A 17,758-nucleotide genomic window follows, 5' to 3' on the forward strand; every position below is an offset into this window, starting at 1 on the left:
CTAAAACCCCAGAAACACGAGCGAGTCCGAACGATATGTGCGTCCCGCTCTTCGCTCTCCGCTCTCTGTTCGACAAATGAGATGCCCTCTTCTTCCCTCTCTTTTCAATCCTCCTCGTTTTGCTATATAAGTAGGTTGCAAATGCAGCTAACGTTTATTGTGTTTTGAAACGTGAAGTGAACGTGAACAGCAGTGAACTCGAAAATGGCCCGTACCAAGCAAACCGCTCGGAAATCGACTGGTGGCAAGGCGCCACGCAAACAACTGGCTACTAAGGCCGCTCGCAAGAGCGCCCCAGCCACCGGAGGCGTGAAGAAGCCCCATCGGTATCGCCCTGGAACGGTTGCCCTGCGTGAGATCCGTCGATACCAGAAGAGTACCGAGCTCCTGATCCGCAAGCTGCCTTTCCAGCGTCTGGTGCGTGAAATCGCTCAGGACTTCAAGACTGACCTGCGATTCCAGAGCTCGGCGGTGATGGCTCTGCAGGAAGCTAGCGAGGCCTATCTGGTTGGCCTCTTTGAAGATACCAACTTGTGCGCCATTCATGCCAAGCGTGTCACCATCATGCCCAAAGACATCCAGTTGGCCCGTCGCATTCGCGGCGAGCGTGCTTAAGTGGCTGCCAATGCGCTAACATACTTTGTACAAATCGGTCCTTTTCAGGACCACAAATTTCAATCAATGAGATACTAATTTTTATCTGCAGGCTTCAACCTTAAAATAAAGAAATTAACTTTTCGTCCCGTTCCTTCGTAAGTGAAATTATTAATTGTTTGTAACTTTTAGTGATTTGATAAAATTAATAAATAGTCGGAACACGTCGTTCGATTAGGATTGGGTGGGGTTTTTAATGTGATGGAGCTGCTATGCCGCAAGGATGGTCAAGACTTTCAAGCATCAGACAAAAACTAAACAAAAATTAGCTAGGCTAATGAATCTATTTGCTTAATAAAACAAAAACAGAATAAAAAATAAATTTTTTACATTGTCTTTTTAATGCTAAGTGCAACCTCCACGATATTTATATATATGGGTCACAAAATAAACTGTTAATAGGTATATATATTCCAGAAATTATATATCGTATTTTGTAATATCAGATTTATTTAATAGAATAGATTCAATTTGACTGTTGTACTTTTAATTTTATCACGTTTTTGAAAAAATTTCATTACTAATGTCGGCATGTTTTTAGAACGAGAGGGTTTTGTGGGACTACCACGATCAACATTAGACATTTAAGCACCAACAAAAAATCGAAAAACTTTTAAACGCTATCTGAAAATAAATCATATGCGTTAATGAATGCATAATGTTTTATAAAAAACAAGAAAAATATTATTAAGTATACTTTTTACATTTTTTTCTTAAATATTAACTCGAGTGCGGCCTCAATGGGATTCATATATGAAACACAAATTAGCAAAATTTGTAAAAACTGTTTATAAACATGCATCCAAAGCTGGATTGTCTTAAGCAAAGACATGATATATCTAAGAAAACATCATATAAATACAATATTTTAAATTATTTATATTTTTAACAGTCAGAAATCGATTGCCGAAAGTAACAACTTGGAACATGAATTAAAATACCTAAACTAAAGATAAGTAAATTTAATTGTAGTACTTATTTAAGTAAAAGGTTCAAATTTATTTTTTCATTAGCAAGTTACAAAATATTTCTAAGAAATCATATTTTAAAATGGGTTTTTAAAAAAATTGCTCATGTTACGAATGTCTATGTTGAAGTTGATTCGGCAATAAAAGGTTGCAAAAACCAGATACTAACGTTTTGAAAACATTACCTACTTAATAGATTATTTAAGAATGTAAAACAATAAAATGATTATTACATTTTAGGATCTTAAGCACTAAAAACAAGAAAATATGTCTGCACTTCAAACAAACATTAGCAGAGCAAATGCCTGATGCCAGACGCACAGTTAAAGTGCTCTCCTCCTCGATTCTCATCCGAACGAAGGAGGTTGGCAATAAGCGCGCGGGCCATTTTCTATACGAAAAAGTGTATTTTAGTGAAGAAAAATGTCTGAATCTGCAGTTGCAACGGCCGCTTCCCCAGTGGCTGCCCCGTCAGCGCCAGTTGAGAAGAAGGTGGCCACCAAAAAGGCATCTGGATCCGCTGCCCCAAAGGTGAAAAAGGCTGCTGCCCCGCCATCGCATCCGCCAACTCAACAAATGGTGGACGCATCCATCAAGAATTTGAAGGAACGTGGCGGCTCATCGCTTTTGGCAATCAAGAAATACATCACTGCCACCTATAAATGCGATGCCCAGAAGCTTGCTCCATTCATCAAGAAATACTTGAAATCGGCCGTGGTAAATGGAAAGCTGATCCAAACAAAGGGAAAGGGGGCGTCTGGCTCATTTAAACTGTCGGCCTCCGCCAAGAAGGATCCGAAGCCGAAGCCTGCGTCTGCTGAGAAGAAGGTGAAAAGCAAGAAGGTAGCCGTCAAGAAGACCGGATCCACCGCCAAGAAAGCTGCCGCCGGAGCTGACGACAAGAAGCCCAAGGCTAAGAAGGCTGTTGCCACCAAAAAGACCGCAGAGAAGAAGAAAACCGAGAAGGCGAAGGCCAAGGATGTCAAGAAAACTGGAACCGTAAAGGCGAAGCCAGCAGCAGCGAAGGCCAAGTCGACCGCAGCGAAGGCAAAGGCGGCGAAAGCACCAAAGGCCAAGCCAGCGGCGTCTGTTAAGCCTAAAAAGGCTGTGAAGAAAGCAGCTGCTCCTGCTACTGCTAAAAAGCCGAAAGCCAAAACTACGGCGGCCAAGAAGTAAATTGTGCAAAAGTACAGTACCTGGTACCTGCTCGCAATCGCTATTTTAGATTTCGAAATCTGAAATTAGTTTAAATAAGCCCTTTTCAGGGCTACAACGTTCGTGAACAAGAGAAAGGAACTTTCAATTTAAAACTTAGTACATTTCACTTGTCCAATTATCTTGTTAGGCCGTTAGCATTTTTTTCACATAAGTGTGGCTGCATTGATTTTAGCAGCTGTACCAGAGAATCTTAAAATGCAAGTCACAGAATGTTCGTGGACTAGCATTGCAGAAATTCGTTATCAATAGATGACCATGATTTAATAACTATACTATAAAGCTCCAGAATAAGTTCTTTAGAAAAAAAAAACTCAAATTGAACTTATATCACGAATTTGATTGGCAAATGGTATATTGAAAATGAAGTTCCTTTGGTAAAATGTGTTGTGGCCCTGAAAAGGGCCGTTTTGGATCTTTCTCCCCATACGCAGCAAGAGTAAATTACTTGGAGCTGGTGTACTTGGTGACAGCCTTGGTTCCCTCACTGACGGCGTGCTTGGCCAACTCTCCGGGCAGGAGCAGGCGAACAGCCGTTTGGATCTCCCGACTGGTTATGGTCGAGCGCTTGTTGTAGTGAGCCAGACGAGACGCCTCGGCAGCAATGCGCTCGAAGATATCATTCACAAAGCTGTTCATGATGCTCATCGCCTTCGACGAAATACCGGTGTCAGGGTGGACCTGCTTCAGGACCTTGTAAATGTAGATGGCGTAGCTCTCTTTCCTCTTGCGCTTCTTCTTCTTATCGGTCTTGGTGATGTTCTTCTGGGCTTTGCCAGCCTTCTTGGCTGCCTTTCCACTAGTTTTCGGCGGCATTATTCAATTCACTTATGATTTCACAAACACAACTCACTGATCATAATGGTGTCCAAGCGCGTTCATCTTTATACTTTTTTTCGAGCAATGTTTTCAGGTCTAAGGCACCCACCCCTAAATGAACGCGCAGGCAGACGCAAAAGTATAAATATGTGGCTACCCGGGGCTCGTCGAGCATTCGTTTTCAGTGTGTAAAGTGAACTAAGTGAAATACTCGTAAAGAAAAATGTCTGGTCGTGGAAAAGGTGGCAAAGTGAAGGGAAAGGCAAAGTCCCGCTCTAACCGTGCCGGTCTTCAGTTCCCAGTGGGCCGTATTCACCGTTTGCTCCGCAAGGGCAACTATGCCGAGCGAGTTGGGGCCGGCGCTCCAGTTTACCTGGCTGCTGTGATGGAATATCTGGCCGCTGAGGTTCTCGAATTGGCTGGCAATGCTGCTCGTGACAACAAGAAGACTAGGATTATTCCTCGTCATCTGCAGCTGGCCATCCGCAACGACGAGGAGTTGAACAAACTGCTCTCCGGCGTCACCATTGCCCAGGGTGGAGTGTTGCCCAACATCCAGGCTGTTCTGTTGCCCAAGAAGACCGAGAAGAAGGCTTAAACGTTTTAAATGCGGAGCCAATTACATACTTGTACATAAAAAACAAACCCAACCGTCCTTTTCAGGACGACCAAGTTTTTACCAAAGAAGTAAAGATTTTCCAATACGTATATCATATTATTAAAACAAGAAAATACGTTGAAATATCGATTGGGAAACAGAAGTAGGTTTTGTATATGCGTTGGTCCTATAGCACTTGGTCAGATATAAGATCTGGAATATTCTAAGAAGTTCGTCGCCAAAAAGACGCATTTCCTTTAATGCTGTATCTGCAAGCGGTACAGCTTCTACAAAACACTAACCTGAACCTCCCATTTGAAATTTCATTTTGGTTTAATGCAATATGTATATGCAGTATCAACTTTCGAGTTCCCGGTCAGTAGGCCAATGAATCAAAAAATTATTTGAATTTTTTCTCCTTCGAAAATTTGAATGGTGGTCCTGAAAAGGACCGATTGCTGAATGAAGTACAAGCTGTACCTAGTTTTTTAACCGCCGAAGCCGTATAGGGTGCGGCCTTGCCTCTTCAAGGCGTACACAACATCCATGGCTGTGACAGTCTTCCTCTTGGCGTGTTCGGTGTAGGTGACGGCATCGCGGATAACGTTCTCCAAGAACACCTTCAGGACGCCACGTGTTTCCTCGTAAATGAGTCCCGAGATGCGCTTTACACCGCCGCGACGAGCCAAACGGCGGATTGCTGGCTTAGTGATACCCTGAATGTTATCCCGCAGCACTTTGCGATGACGCTTGGCGCCTCCTTTTCCCAAGCCTTTTCCTCCTTTACCGCGACCAGTCATAACTCACTATTTTCTACTGTTAACACACTGCACGAAACGAAAGTCACTGAAGAACTAATTCCTTATTTTCGACGAACTCTTATTTATACCTAAAACCCCAGAAACACGAGCGAGTCCGAACGATATGTGCGTCCCGCTCTTCGCTCTCCGCTCTCTGTTCGACAAATGAGATGCCCTCTTCTTCCCTCTCTTTTCAATCCTCCTCGTTTTGCTATATAAGTAGGTTGCAAATGCAGCTAACGTTTATTGTGTTTTGAAACGTGAAGTGAACGTGAACAGCAGTGAACTCGAAAATGGCCCGTACCAAGCAAACCGCTCGGAAATCGACTGGTGGCAAGGCGCCACGCAAACAACTGGCTACTAAGGCCGCTCGCAAGAGCGCCCCAGCCACCGGAGGCGTGAAGAAGCCCCATCGGTATCGCCCTGGAACGGTTGCCCTGCGTGAGATCCGTCGATACCAGAAGAGTACCGAGCTCCTGATCCGCAAGCTGCCTTTCCAGCGTCTGGTGCGTGAAATCGCTCAGGACTTCAAGACTGACCTGCGATTCCAGAGCTCGGCGGTGATGGCTCTGCAGGAAGCTAGCGAGGCCTATCTGGTTGGCCTCTTTGAAGATACCAACTTGTGCGCCATTCATGCCAAGCGTGTCACCATCATGCCCAAAGACATCCAGTTGGCCCGTCGCATTCGCGGCGAGCGTGCTTAAGTGGCTGCCAATGCGCTAACATACTTTGTACAAATCGGTCCTTTTCAGGACCAGAAATTTCAATCAATGAGATACTAATTTTTATCTGCAGGCTTCAACCTTAAAATAAAGAAATTAACTTTTCGTCCCGTTCCTTCGTAAGTGAAATTATTAATTGTTTGTAACTTTTAGTGATTTGATAAAATTAATAAATAGTCGGAACACGTCGTTCGATTAGGATTGGGTGGGGTTTTTAATGTGATGGAGCTGCTATGCCGCAAGGATGGTCAAGACTTTCAAGCATCAGACAAAAACTAAACAAAAATTAGCTAGGCTAATGAATCTATTTGCTTAATAAAACAAAAACAGAATAAAAAATAAATTTTTTACATTGTCTTTTTAATGCTAAGTGCAACCTCCACGATATTTATATATATGGGTCACAAAATAAACTGTTAATAGGTATATATATTCCAGAAATTATATATCGTATTTTGTAATATCAGATTTATTTAATAGAATAGATTCAATTTGACTGTTGTACTTTTAATTTTATCACGTTTTTGAAAAAATTTCATTACTAATGTCGGCATGTTTTTAGAACGAGAGGGTTTTGTGGGACTACCACGATCAACATTAGACATTTAAGCACCAACAAAAAATCGAAAAACTTTTAAACGCTATCTGAAAATAAATCATATGCGTTAATGAATGCATAATGTTTTATAAAAAACAAGAAAAATATTATTAAGTATACTTTTTACATTTTTTTCTTAAATATTAACTCGAGTGCGGCCTCAATGGGATTCATATATGAAACACAAATTAGCAAAATTTGTAAAAACTGTTTATAAACATGCATCCAAAGCTGGATTGTCTTAAGCAAAGACATGATATATCTAAGAAAACATCATATAAATACAATATTTTAAATTATTTATATTTTTAACAGTCAGAAATCGATTGCCGAAAGTAACAACTTGGAACATGAATTAAAATACCTAAACTAAAGATAAGTAAATTTAATTGTAGTACTTATTTAAGTAAAAGGTTCAAATTTATTTTTTCATTAGCAAGTTACAAAATATTTCTAAGAAATCATATTTTAAAATGGGTTTTTAAAAAAATTGCTCATGTTACGAATGTCTATGTTGAAGTTGATTCGGCAATAAAAGGTTGCAAAAACCAGATACTAACGTTTTGAAAACATTACCTACTTAATAGATTATTTAAGAATGTAAAACAATAAAATGATTATTACATTTTAGGATCTTAAGCACTAAAAACAAGAAAATATGTCTGCACTTCAAACAAACATTAGCAGAGCAAATGCCTGATGCCAGACGCACAGTTAAAGTGCTCTCCTCCTCGATTCTCATCCGAACGAAGGAGGTTGGCAATAAGCGCGCGGGCCATTTTCTATACGAAAAAGTGTATTTTAGTGAAGAAAAATGTCTGAATCTGCAGTTGCAACGGCCGCTTCCCCAGTGGCTGCCCCGTCAGCGCCAGTTGAGAAGAAGGTGGCCACCAAAAAGGCATCTGGATCCGCTGCCCCAAAGGTGAAAAAGGCTGCTGCCCCGCCATCGCATCCGCCAACTCAACAAATGGTGGACGCATCCATCAAGAATTTGAAGGAACGTGGCGGCTCATCGCTTTTGGCAATCAAGAAATACATCACTGCCACCTATAAATGCGATGCCCAGAAGCTTGCTCCATTCATCAAGAAATACTTGAAATCGGCCGTGGTAAATGGAAAGCTGATCCAAACAAAGGGAAAGGGGGCGTCTGGCTCATTTAAACTGTCGGCCTCCGCCAAGAAGGATCCGAAGCCGAAGCCTGCGTCTGCTGAGAAGAAGGTGAAAAGCAAGAAGGTAGCCGTCAAGAAGACCGGATCCACCGCCAAGAAAGCTGCCGCCGGAGCTGACGACAAGAAGCCCAAGGCTAAGAAGGCTGTTGCCACCAAAAAGACCGCAGAGAAGAAGAAAACCGAGAAGGCGAAGGCCAAGGATGTCAAGAAAACTGGAACCGTAAAGGCGAAGCCAGCAGCAGCGAAGGCCAAGTCGACCGCAGCGAAGGCAAAGGCGGCGAAAGCACCAAAGGCCAAGCCAGCGGCGTCTGTTAAGCCTAAAAAGGCTGTGAAGAAAGCAGCTGCTCCTGCTACTGCTAAAAAGCCGAAAGCCAAAACTACGGCGGCCAAGAAGTAAATTGTGCAAAAGTACAGTACCTGGTACCTGCTCGCAATCGCTATTTTAGATTTCGAAATCTGAAATTAGTTTAAATAAGCCCTTTTCAGGGCTACAACGTTCGTGAACAAGAGAAAGGAACTTTCAATTTAAAACTTAGTACATTTCACTTGTCCAATTATCTTGTTAGGCCGTTAGCATTTTTTTCACATAAGTGTGGCTGCATTGATTTTAGCAGCTGTACCAGAGAATCTTAAAATGCAAGTCACAGAATGTTCGTGGACTAGCATTGCAGAAATTCGTTATCAATAGATGACCATGATTTAATAACTATACTATAAAGCTCCAGAATAAGTTCTTTAGAAAAAAAAAACTCAAATTGAACTTATATCACGAATTTGATTGGCAAATGGTATATTGAAAATGAAGTTCCTTTGGTAAAATGTGTTGTGGCCCTGAAAAGGGCCGTTTTGGATCTTTCTCCCCATACGCAGCAAGAGTAAATTACTTGGAGCTGGTGTACTTGGTGACAGCCTTGGTTCCCTCACTGACGGCGTGCTTGGCCAACTCTCCGGGCAGGAGCAGGCGAACAGCCGTTTGGATCTCCCGACTGGTTATGGTCGAGCGCTTGTTGTAGTGAGCCAGACGAGACGACTCTGGCAGGCAGACGCAAAAGTATAAATATGTGGCTACCCGGGGCTCGTCGAGCATTCGTTTTCAGTGTGTAAAGTGAACTAAGTGAAATACTCGTAAAGAAAAATGTCTGGTCGTGGAAAAGGTGGCAAAGTGAAGGGAAAGGCAAAGTCCCGCTCTAACCGTGCCGGTCTTCAGTTCCCAGTGGGCCGTATTCACCGTTTGCTCCGCAAGGGCAACTATGCCGAGCGAGTTGGGGCCGGCGCTCCAGTTTACCTGGCTGCTGTGATGGAATATCTGGCCGCTGAGGTTCTCGAATTGGCTGGCAATGCTGCTCGTGACAACAAGAAGACTAGGATTATTCCTCGTCATCTGCAGCTGGCCATCCGCAACGACGAGGAGTTGAACAAACTGCTCTCCGGCGTCACCATTGCCCAGGGTGGAGTGTTGCCCAACATCCAGGCTGTTCTGTTGCCCAAGAAGACCGAGAAGAAGGCTTAAACGTTTTAAATGCGGAGCCAATTACATACTTGTACATAAAAAACAAACCCAACCGTCCATTTCAGGACGACCATGTTTTTACCAAAGAAGTAAAGATTTTCCAATACGTATATCATATTATTAAAACAAGAAAATACGTTGAAATATCGATTGGGAAACAGAAGTAGGTTTTGTATATGCGTTGGTCCTATAGCACTTGGTCAGATATAAGATCTGGAATATTCTAAGAAGTTCGTCGCCAAAAAGACGCATTTCCTTTAATGCTGTATCTGCAAGCGGTACAGCTTCTACAAAACACTAACCTGAACCTCCCATTTGAAATTTCATTTTGGTTTAATGCAATATGTATATGCAGTATCAACTTTCGAGTTCCCGGTCAGTAGGCCAATGAATCAAAAAATTATTTGAATTTTTTCTCCTTCGAAAATTTGAATGGTGGTCCTGAAAAGGACCGATTGCTGAATGAAGTGCAAGCTGTACCTAGTTTTTTAACCGCCGCAGCCGTATAGGGTGCGGCCTTGCCTCTTCAAGGCGTACACAACATCCATGGCTGTGACAGTCTTCCTCTTGGCGTGTTCGGTGTAGGTGACGGCATCGCGGATAACGTTCTCCAAGAACACCTTCAGGACGCCACGTGTTTCCTCGTAAATGAGTCCCGAGATGCGCTTTACACCGCCGCGACGAGCCAAACGGCGGATTGCTGGCTTAGTGATACCCTGAATGTTATCCCGCAGCACTTTGCGATGACGCTTGGCGCCTCCTTTTCCCAAGCCTTTTCCTCCTTTACCGCGACCAGTCATAACTCACTATTTTCTACTGTTAACACACTGCACGAAACGAAAGTCACTGAAGAACTAATTCCTTATTTTCGACGAACTCTTATTTATACCTAAAACCCCAGAAACACGAGCGAGTCCGAACGATATGTGCGTCCCGCTCTTCGCTCTCCGCTCTCTGTTCGACAAATGAGATGCCCTCTTCTTCCCTCTCTTTTCAATCCTCCTCGTTTTGCTATATAAGTAGGTTGCAAATGCAGCTAACGTTTATTGTGTTTTGAAACGTGAAGTGAACGTGAACAGCAGTGAACTCGAAAATGGCCCGTACCAAGCAAACCGCTCGGAAATCGACTGGTGGCAAGGCGCCACGCAAACAACTGGCTACTAAGGCCGCTCGCAAGAGCGCCCCAGCCACCGGAGGCGTGAAGAAGCCCCATCGGTATCGCCCTGGAACGGTTGCCCTGCGTGAGATCCGTCGATACCAGAAGAGTACCGAGCTCCTGATCCGCAAGCTGCCTTTCCAGCGTCTGGTGCGTGAAATCGCTCAGGACTTCAAGACTGACCTGCGATTCCAGAGCTCGGCGGTGATGGCTCTGCAGGAAGCTAGCGAGGCCTATCTGGTTGGCCTCTTTGAAGATACCAACTTGTGCGCCATTCATGCCAAGCGTGTCACCATCATGCCCAAAGACATCCAGTTGGCCCGTCGCATTCGCGGCGAGCGTGCTTAAGTGGCTGCCAATGCGCTAACATACTTTGTACAAATCGGTCCTTTTCAGGACCACAAATTTCAATCAATGAGATACTAATTTTTATCTGCAGGCTTCAACCTTAAAATAAAGAAATTAACTTTTCGTCCCGTTCCTTCGTAAGTGAAATTATTAATTGTTTGTAACTTTTAGTGATTTGATAAAATTAATAAATAGTCGGAACACGTCGTTCGATTAGGATTGGGTGGGGTTTTTAATGTGATGGAGCTGCTATGCCGCAAGGATGGTCAAGACTTTCAAGCATCAGACAAAAACTAAACAAAAATTAGCTAGGCTAATGAATCTATTTGCTTAATAAAACAAAAACAGAATAAAAAATAAATTTTTTACATTGTCTTTTTAATGCTAAGTGCAACCTCCACGATATTTATATATATGGGTCACAAAATAAACTGTTAATAGGTATATATATTCCAGAAATTATATATCGTATTTTGTAATATCAGATTTATTTAATAGAATAGATTCAATTTGACTGTTGTACTTTTAATTTTATCACGTTTTTGAAAAAATTTCATTACTAATGTCGGCATGTTTTTAGAACGAGAGGGTTTTGTGGGACTACCACGATCAACATTAGACATTTAAGCACCAACAAAAAATCGAAAAACTTTTAAACGCTATCTGAAAATAAATCATATGCGTTAATGAATGCATAATGTTTTATAAAAAACAAGAAAAATATTATTAAGTATACTTTTTACATTTTTTTCTTAAATATTAACTCGAGTGCGGCCTCAATGGGATTCATATATGAAACACAAATTAGCAAAATTTGTAAAAACTGTTTATAAACATGCATCCAAAGCTGGATTGTCTTAAGCAAAGACATGATATATCTAAGAAAACATCATATAAATACAATATTTTAAATTATTTATATTTTTAACAGTCAGAAATCGATTGCCGAAAGTAACAACTTGGAACATGAATTAAAATACCTAAACTAAAGATAAGTAAATTTAATTGTAGTACTTATTTAAGTAAAAGGTTCAAATTTATTTTTTCATTAGCAAGTTACAAAATATTTCTAAGAAATCATATTTTAAAATGGGTTTTTAAAAAAATTGCTCATGTTACGAATGTCTATGTTGAAGTTGATTCGGCAATAAAAGGTTGCAAAAACCAGATACTAACGTTTTGAAAACATTACCTACTTAATAGATTATTTAAGAATGTAAAACAATAAAATGATTATTACATTTTAGGATCTTAAGCACTAAAAACAAGAAAATATGTCTGCACTTCAAACAAACATTAGCAGAGCAAATGCCTGATGCCAGACGCACAGTTAAAGTGCTCTCCTCCTCGATTCTCATCCGAACGAAGGAGGTTGGCAATAAGCGCGCGGGCCATTTTCTATACGAAAAAGTGTATTTTAGTGAAGAAAAATGTCTGAATCTGCAGTTGCAACGGCCGCTTCCCCAGTGGCTGCCCCGTCAGCGCCAGTTGAGAAGAAGGTGGCCACCAAAAAGGCATCTGGATCCGCTGCCCCAAAGGTGAAAAAGGCTGCTGCCCCGCCATCGCATCCGCCAACTCAACAAATGGTGGACGCATCCATCAAGAATTTGAAGGAACGTGGCGGCTCATCGCTTTTGGCAATCAAGAAATACATCACTGCCACCTATAAATGCGATGCCCAGAAGCTTGCTCCATTCATCAAGAAATACTTGAAATCGGCCGTGGTAAATGGAAAGCTGATCCAAACAAAGGGAAAGGGGGCGTCTGGCTCATTTAAACTGTCGGCCTCCGCCAAGAAGGATCCGAAGCCGAAGCCTGCGTCTGCTGAGAAGAAGGTGAAAAGCAAGAAGGTAGCCGTCAAGAAGACCGGATCCACCGCCAAGAAAGCTGCCGCCGGAGCTGACGACAAGAAGCCCAAGGCTAAGAAGGCTGTTGCCACCAAAAAGACCGCAGAGAAGAAGAAAACCGAGAAGGCGAAGGCCAAGGATGTCAAGAAAACTGGAACCGTAAAGGCGAAGCCAGCAGCAGCGAAGGCCAAGTCGACCGCAGCGAAGGCAAAGGCGGCGAAAGCACCAAAGGCCAAGCCAGCGGCGTCTGTTAAGCCTAAAAAGGCTGTGAAGAAAGCAGCTGCTCCTGCTACTGCTAAAAAGCCGAAAGCCAAAACTACGGCGGCCAAGAAGTAAATTGTGCAAAAGTACAGTACCTGGTACCTGCTCGCAATCGCTATTTTAGATTTCGAAATCTGAAATTAGTTTAAATAAGCCCTTTTCAGGGCTACAACGTTCGTGAACAAGAGAAAGGAACTTTCAATTTAAAACTTAGTACATTTCACTTGTCCAATTATCTTGTTAGGCCGTTAGCATTTTTTTCACATAAGTGTGGCTGCATTGATTTTAGCAGCTGTACCAGAGAATCTTAAAATGCAAGTCACAGAATGTTCGTGGACTAGCATTGCAGAAATTCGTTATCAATAGATGACCATGATTTAATAACTATACTATAAAGCTCCAGAATAAGTTCTTTAGAAAAAAAAAACTCAAATTGAACTTATATCACGAATTTGATTGGCAAATGGTATATTGAAAATGAAGTTCCTTTGGTAAAATGTGTTGTGGCCCTGAAAAGGGCCGTTTTGGATCTTTCTCCCCATACGCAGCAAGAGTAAATTACTTGGAGCTGGTGTACTTGGTGACAGCCTTGGTTCCCTCACTGACGGCGTGCTTGGCCAACTCTCCGGGCAGGAGCAGGCGAACAGCCGTTTGGATCTCCCGACTGGTTATGGTCGAGCGCTTGTTGTAGTGAGCCAGACGAGACGACTCTGGCAGGCAGACGCAAAAGTATAAATATGTGGCTACCCGGGGCTCGTCGAGCATTCGTTTTCAGTGTGTAAAGTGAACTAAGTGAAATACTCGTAAAGAAAAATGTCTGGTCGTGGAAAAGGTGGCAAAGTGAAGGGAAAGGCAAAGTCCCGCTCTAACCGTGCCGGTCTTCAGTTCCCAGTGGGCCGTATTCACCGTTTGCTCCGCAAGGGCAACTATGCCGAGCGAGTTGGGGCCGGCGCTCCAGTTTACCTGGCTGCTGTGATGGAATATCTGGCCGCTGAGGTTCTCGAATTGGCTGGCAATGCTGCTCGTGACAACAAGAAGACTAGGATTATTCCTCGTCATCTGCAGCTGGCCATCCGCAACGACGAGGAGTTGAACAAACTGCTCTCCGGCGTCACCATTGCCCAGGGTGGAGTGTTGCCCAACATCCAGGCTGTTCTGTTGCCCAAGAAGACCGAGAAGAAGGCTTAAACGTTTTAAATGCGGAGCCAATTACATACTTGTACATAAAAAACAAACCCAACCGTCCATTTCAGGACGACCATGTTTTTACCAAAGAAGTAAAGATTTTCCAATACGTATATCATATTATTAAAACAAGAAAATACGTTGAAATATCGATTGGGAAACAGAAGTAGGTTTTGTATATGCGTTGGTCCTATAGCACTTGGTCAGATATAAGATCTGGAATATTCTAAGAAGTTCGTCGCCAAAAAGACGCATTTCCTTTAATGCTGTATCTGCAAGCGGTACAGCTTCTACAAAACACTAACCTGAACCTCCCATTTGAAATTTCATTTTGGTTTAATGCAATATGTATATGCAGTATCAACTTTCGAGTTCCCGGTCAGTAGGCCAATGAATCAAAAAATTATTTGAATTTTTTCTCCTTCGAAAATTTGAATGGTGGTCCTGAAAAGGACCGATTGCTGAATGAAGTGCAAGCTGTACCTAGTTTTTTAACCGCCGCAGCCGTATAGGGTGCGGCCTTGCCTCTTCAAGGCGTACACAACATCCATGGCTGTGACAGTCTTCCTCTTGGCGTGTTCGGTGTAGGTGACGGCATCGCGGATAACGTTCTCCAAGAACACCTTCAGGACGCCACGTGTTTCCTCGTAAATGAGTCCCGAGATGCGCTTTACACCGCCGCGACGAGCCAAACGGCGGATTGCTGGCTTAGTGATACCCTGAATGTTATCCCGCAGCACTTTGCGATGACGCTTGGCGCCTCCTTTTCCCAAGCCTTTTCCTCCTTTACCGCGACCAGTCATAACTCACTATTTTCTACTGTTAACACACTGCACGAAACGAAAGTCACTGAAGAACTAATTCCTTATTTTCGACGAACTCTTATTTATACCTAAAACCCCAGAAACACGAGCGAGTCCGAACGATATGTGCGTCCCGCTCTTCGCTCTCCGCTCTCTGTTCGACAAATGAGATGCCCTCTTCTTCCCTCTCTTTTCAATCCTCCTCGTTTTGCTATATAAGTAGGTTGCAAATGCAGCTAACGTTTATTGTGTTTTGAAACGTGAAGTGAACGTGAACAGCAGTGAACTCGAAAATGGCCCGTACCAAGCAAACCGCTCGGAAATCGACTGGTGGCAAGGCGCCACGCAAACAACTGGCTACTAAGGCCGCTCGCAAGAGCGCCCCAGCCACCGGAGGCGTGAAGAAGCCCCATCGGTATCGCCCTGGAACGGTTGCCCTGCGTGAGATCCGTCGATACCAGAAGAGTACCGAGCTCCTGATCCGCAAGCTGCCTTTCCAGCGTCTGGTGCGTGAAATCGCTCAGGACTTCAAGACTGACCTGCGATTCCAGAGCTCGGCGGTGATGGCTCTGCAGGAAGCTAGCGAGGCCTATCTGGTTGGCCTCTTTGAAGATACCAACTTGTGCGCCATTCATGCCAAGCGTGTCACCATCATGCCCAAAGACATCCAGTTGGCCCGTCGCATTCGCGGCGAGCGTGCTTAAGTGGCTGCCAATGCGCTAACATACTTTGTACAAATCGGTCCTTTTCAGGACCACAAATTTCAATCAATGAGATACTAATTTTTATCTGCAGGCTTCAACCTTAAAATAAAGAAATTAACTTTTCGTCCCGTTCCTTCGTAAGTGAAATTATTAATTGTTTGTAACTTTTAGTGATTTGATAAAATTAATAAATAGTCGGAACACGTCGTTCGATTAGGATTGGGTGGGGTTTTTAATGTGATGGAGCTGCTATGCCGCAAGGATGGTCAAGACTTTCAAGCATCAGACAAAAACTAAACAAAAATTAGCTAGGCTAATGAATCTATTTGCTTAATAAAACAAAAACAGAATAAAAAATAAATTTTTTACATTGTCTTTTTAATGCTAAGTGCAACCTCCACGATATTTATATATATGGGTCACAAAATAAACTGTTAATAGGTATATATATTCCAGAAATTATATATCGTATTTTGTAATATCAGATTTATTTAATAGAATAGATTCAATTTGACTGTTGTACTTTTAATTTTATCACGTTTTTGAAAAAATTTCATTACTAATGTCGGCATGTTTTTAGAACGAGAGGGTTTTGTGGGACTACCACGATCAACATTAGACATTTAAGCACCAACAAAAAATCGAAAAACTTTTAAACGCTATCTGAAAATAAATCATATGCGTTAATGAATGCATAATGTTTTATAAAAAACAAGAAAAATATTATTAAGTATACTTTTTACATTTTTTTCTTAAATATTAACTCGAGTGCGGCCTCAATGGGATTCATATATGAAACACAAATTAGCAAAATTTGTAAAAACTGTTTATAAACATGCATCCAAAGCTGGATTGTCTTAAGCAAAGACATGATATATCTAAGAAAACATCATATAAATACAATATTTTAAATTATTTATATTTTTAACAGTCAGAAATCGATTGCCGAAAGTAACAACTTGGAACATGAATTAAAATACCTAAACTAAAGATAAGTAAATTTAATTGTAGTACTTATTTAAGTAAAAGGTTCAAATTTATTTTTTCATTAGCAAGTTACAAAATATTTCTAAGAAATCATATTTTAAAATGGGTTTTTAAAAAAATTGCTCATGTTACGAATGTCTATGTTGAAGTTGATTCGGCAATAAAAGGTTGCAAAAACCAGATACTAACGTTTTGAAAACATTACCTACTTAATAGATTATTTAAGAATGTAAAACAATAAAATGATTATTACATTTTAGGATCTTAAGCACTAAAAACAAGAAAATATGTCTGCACTTCAAACAAACATTAGCAGAGCAAATGCCTGATGCCAGACGCACAGTTAAAGTGCTCTCCTCCTCGATTCTCATCCGAACGAAGGAGGTTGGCAATAAGCGCGCGGGCCATTTTCTATACGAAAAAGTGTATTTTAGTGAAGAAAAATGTCTGAATCTGCAGTTGCAACGGCCGCTTCCCCAGTGGCTGCCCCGTCAGCGCCAGTTGAGAAGAAGGTGGCCACCAAAAAGGCATCTGGATCCGCTGCCCCAAAGGTGAAAAAGGCTGCTGCCCCGCCATCGCATCCGCCAACTCAACAAATGGTGGACGCATCCATCAAGAATTTGAAGGAACGTGGCGGCTCATCGCTTTTGGCAATCAAGAAATACATCACTGCCACCTATAAATGCGATGCCCAGAAGCTTGCTCCATTCATCAAGAAATACTTGAAATCGGCCGTGGTAAATGGAAAGCTGATCCAAACAAAGGGAAAGGGGGCGTCTGGCTCATTTAAACTGTCGGCCTCCGCCAAGAAGGATCCGAAGCCGAAGCCTGCGTCTGCTGAGAAGAAGGTGAAAAGCAAGAAGGTAGCCGTCAAGAAGACCGGATCCACCGCCAAGAAAGCTGCCGCCGGAGCTGACGACAAGAAGCCCAAGGCTAAGAAGGCTGTTGCCACCAAAAAGACCGCAGAGAAGAAGAAAACCGAGAAGGCGAAGGCCAAGGATGTCAAGAAAACTGGAACCGTAAAGGCGAAGCCAGCAGCAGCGAAGGCCAAGTCGACCGCAGCGAAGGCAAAGGCGGCGAAAGCACCAAAGGCCAAGCCAGCGGCGTCTGTTAAGCCTAAAAAGGCTGTGAAGAAAGCAGCTGCTCCTGCTACTGCTAAAAAGCCGAAAGCCAAAACTACGGCGGCCAAGAAGTAAATTGTGCAAAAGTACAGTACCTGGTACCTGCTCGCAATCGCTATTTTAGATTTCGAAATCTGAAATTAGTTTAAATAAGCCCTTTTCAGGGCTACAACGTTCGTGAACAAGAGAAAGGAACTTTCAATTTAAAACTTAGTACATTTCACTTGTCCAATTATCTTGTTAGGCCGTTAGCATTTTTTTCACATAAGTGTGGCTGCATTGATTTTAGCAG

The 17,758-nt window shown here is 42.4% G+C and overlaps 15 protein-coding genes across 15 annotated transcripts; 11 read left to right on the top strand and 4 right to left on the bottom strand.

The window, feature by feature from the left end:
- The first annotated feature begins 204 nt into the window (after window positions 1–204).
- LOC139352416 (histone H3) lies at window positions 205–616 on the top strand. Its single transcript, XM_070994522.1, has one exon. The coding sequence runs from the start codon at window positions 205–207 to the stop codon at window positions 613–615; it is 411 nt and encodes a 136-aa protein (XP_070850623.1). The 3' UTR covers window position 616.
- A 1,429-nt stretch (window positions 617–2,045) lies between these two features.
- On the top strand, window positions 2,046–2,873 carry LOC139352417 (histone H1-like). The gene has a single exon (XM_070994523.1). It carries the CDS (start codon window positions 2,046–2,048, stop codon window positions 2,796–2,798), a length of 753 nt encoding a protein of 250 aa, XP_070850624.1. The 3' UTR covers window positions 2,799–2,873.
- Window positions 2,874–3,249: 376 nt separating this feature from the next.
- On the bottom strand, window positions 3,250–3,653 carry LOC139352418 (histone H2B). Its single transcript, XM_070994524.1, has one exon. It carries the CDS (start codon window positions 3,651–3,653, stop codon window positions 3,282–3,284), a length of 372 nt encoding a protein of 123 aa, XP_070850625.1. The 3' UTR covers window positions 3,250–3,281.
- A 226-nt stretch (window positions 3,654–3,879) lies between these two features.
- LOC139352419 (histone H2A) lies at window positions 3,880–4,316 on the top strand. The gene has a single exon (XM_070994525.1). The coding sequence runs from the start codon at window positions 3,880–3,882 to the stop codon at window positions 4,252–4,254; it is 375 nt and encodes a 124-aa protein (XP_070850626.1). The 3' UTR covers window positions 4,255–4,316.
- A 426-nt stretch (window positions 4,317–4,742) lies between these two features.
- Window positions 4,743–5,054, bottom strand: LOC139352420 (histone H4). The gene has a single exon (XM_070994526.1). The coding sequence runs from the start codon at window positions 5,052–5,054 to the stop codon at window positions 4,743–4,745; it is 312 nt and encodes a 103-aa protein (XP_070850627.1).
- Window positions 5,055–5,347: 293 nt separating this feature from the next.
- Window positions 5,348–5,759, top strand: LOC139352421 (histone H3). The gene has a single exon (XM_070994527.1). It carries the CDS (start codon window positions 5,348–5,350, stop codon window positions 5,756–5,758), a length of 411 nt encoding a protein of 136 aa, XP_070850628.1. The 3' UTR covers window position 5,759.
- A 1,429-nt stretch (window positions 5,760–7,188) lies between these two features.
- Window positions 7,189–8,016, top strand: LOC139352422 (histone H1-like). Its single transcript, XM_070994528.1, has one exon. It carries the CDS (start codon window positions 7,189–7,191, stop codon window positions 7,939–7,941), a length of 753 nt encoding a protein of 250 aa, XP_070850629.1. The 3' UTR covers window positions 7,942–8,016.
- Window positions 8,017–8,679: 663 nt separating this feature from the next.
- Window positions 8,680–9,087, top strand: LOC139352423 (histone H2A). Its single transcript, XM_070994529.1, has one exon. It carries the CDS (start codon window positions 8,680–8,682, stop codon window positions 9,052–9,054), a length of 375 nt encoding a protein of 124 aa, XP_070850630.1. The 3' UTR covers window positions 9,055–9,087.
- A 455-nt stretch (window positions 9,088–9,542) lies between these two features.
- LOC139352456 (histone H4-like) lies at window positions 9,543–9,854 on the bottom strand. Its single transcript, XM_070994562.1, has one exon. The coding sequence runs from the start codon at window positions 9,852–9,854 to the stop codon at window positions 9,543–9,545; it is 312 nt and encodes a 103-aa protein (XP_070850663.1).
- Window positions 9,855–10,147: 293 nt separating this feature from the next.
- Window positions 10,148–10,558, top strand: LOC139352244 (histone H3). The gene has a single exon (XM_070994324.1). The coding sequence runs from the start codon at window positions 10,148–10,150 to the stop codon at window positions 10,556–10,558; it is 411 nt and encodes a 136-aa protein (XP_070850425.1).
- A 1,430-nt stretch (window positions 10,559–11,988) lies between these two features.
- On the top strand, window positions 11,989–12,816 carry LOC139352424 (histone H1-like). The gene has a single exon (XM_070994530.1). The coding sequence runs from the start codon at window positions 11,989–11,991 to the stop codon at window positions 12,739–12,741; it is 753 nt and encodes a 250-aa protein (XP_070850631.1). The 3' UTR covers window positions 12,742–12,816.
- A 663-nt stretch (window positions 12,817–13,479) lies between these two features.
- Window positions 13,480–13,887, top strand: LOC139352425 (histone H2A). The gene has a single exon (XM_070994532.1). The coding sequence runs from the start codon at window positions 13,480–13,482 to the stop codon at window positions 13,852–13,854; it is 375 nt and encodes a 124-aa protein (XP_070850633.1). The 3' UTR covers window positions 13,855–13,887.
- Window positions 13,888–14,342: 455 nt separating this feature from the next.
- Window positions 14,343–14,654, bottom strand: LOC139352245 (histone H4-like). The gene has a single exon (XM_070994325.1). The coding sequence runs from the start codon at window positions 14,652–14,654 to the stop codon at window positions 14,343–14,345; it is 312 nt and encodes a 103-aa protein (XP_070850426.1).
- A 293-nt stretch (window positions 14,655–14,947) lies between these two features.
- Window positions 14,948–15,358, top strand: LOC139352246 (histone H3). The gene has a single exon (XM_070994326.1). The coding sequence runs from the start codon at window positions 14,948–14,950 to the stop codon at window positions 15,356–15,358; it is 411 nt and encodes a 136-aa protein (XP_070850427.1).
- A 1,430-nt stretch (window positions 15,359–16,788) lies between these two features.
- On the top strand, window positions 16,789–17,616 carry LOC139352426 (histone H1-like). The gene has a single exon (XM_070994533.1). It carries the CDS (start codon window positions 16,789–16,791, stop codon window positions 17,539–17,541), a length of 753 nt encoding a protein of 250 aa, XP_070850634.1. The 3' UTR covers window positions 17,542–17,616.
- The last annotated feature ends 142 nt before the right edge of the window (window positions 17,617–17,758 follow it).

Source organism: Drosophila suzukii, chromosome 2L (genome assembly GCF_043229965.1).
Source record: "Drosophila suzukii chromosome 2L, CBGP_Dsuzu_IsoJpt1.0, whole genome shotgun sequence".
In the NCBI taxonomy this organism is placed as follows: Eukaryota; Metazoa; Arthropoda; class Insecta; order Diptera; family Drosophilidae; genus Drosophila; species Drosophila suzukii.

What these genes read in the sequence shown, in the direction of transcription:
- LOC139352246 (XM_070994326.1), top strand. Translation starts at nt 14,948, where the DNA reads ATGGCCCGTACCAAGCAAACCGCTCGGAAATCGACTGGTGGCAAGGCG.
- LOC139352421 (XM_070994527.1), top strand. Translation starts at nt 5,348, where the DNA reads ATGGCCCGTACCAAGCAAACCGCTCGGAAATCGACTGGTGGCAAGGCG.
- LOC139352426 (XM_070994533.1), top strand. Translation starts at nt 16,789, where the DNA reads ATGTCTGAATCTGCAGTTGCAACGGCCGCTTCCCCAGTGGCTGCCCCG.
- LOC139352244 (XM_070994324.1), top strand. Translation starts at nt 10,148, where the DNA reads ATGGCCCGTACCAAGCAAACCGCTCGGAAATCGACTGGTGGCAAGGCG.
- LOC139352420 (XM_070994526.1), bottom strand. Translation starts at nt 5,054, where the DNA reads ATGACTGGTCGCGGTAAAGGAGGAAAAGGCTTGGGAAAAGGAGGCGCC.
- LOC139352419 (XM_070994525.1), top strand. Translation starts at nt 3,880, where the DNA reads ATGTCTGGTCGTGGAAAAGGTGGCAAAGTGAAGGGAAAGGCAAAGTCC.
- LOC139352422 (XM_070994528.1), top strand. Translation starts at nt 7,189, where the DNA reads ATGTCTGAATCTGCAGTTGCAACGGCCGCTTCCCCAGTGGCTGCCCCG.
- LOC139352425 (XM_070994532.1), top strand. Translation starts at nt 13,480, where the DNA reads ATGTCTGGTCGTGGAAAAGGTGGCAAAGTGAAGGGAAAGGCAAAGTCC.
- LOC139352245 (XM_070994325.1), bottom strand. Translation starts at nt 14,654, where the DNA reads ATGACTGGTCGCGGTAAAGGAGGAAAAGGCTTGGGAAAAGGAGGCGCC.
- LOC139352456 (XM_070994562.1), bottom strand. Translation starts at nt 9,854, where the DNA reads ATGACTGGTCGCGGTAAAGGAGGAAAAGGCTTGGGAAAAGGAGGCGCC.
- LOC139352417 (XM_070994523.1), top strand. Translation starts at nt 2,046, where the DNA reads ATGTCTGAATCTGCAGTTGCAACGGCCGCTTCCCCAGTGGCTGCCCCG.
- LOC139352418 (XM_070994524.1), bottom strand. Translation starts at nt 3,653, where the DNA reads ATGCCGCCGAAAACTAGTGGAAAGGCAGCCAAGAAGGCTGGCAAAGCC.
- LOC139352416 (XM_070994522.1), top strand. Translation starts at nt 205, where the DNA reads ATGGCCCGTACCAAGCAAACCGCTCGGAAATCGACTGGTGGCAAGGCG.
- LOC139352423 (XM_070994529.1), top strand. Translation starts at nt 8,680, where the DNA reads ATGTCTGGTCGTGGAAAAGGTGGCAAAGTGAAGGGAAAGGCAAAGTCC.
- LOC139352424 (XM_070994530.1), top strand. Translation starts at nt 11,989, where the DNA reads ATGTCTGAATCTGCAGTTGCAACGGCCGCTTCCCCAGTGGCTGCCCCG.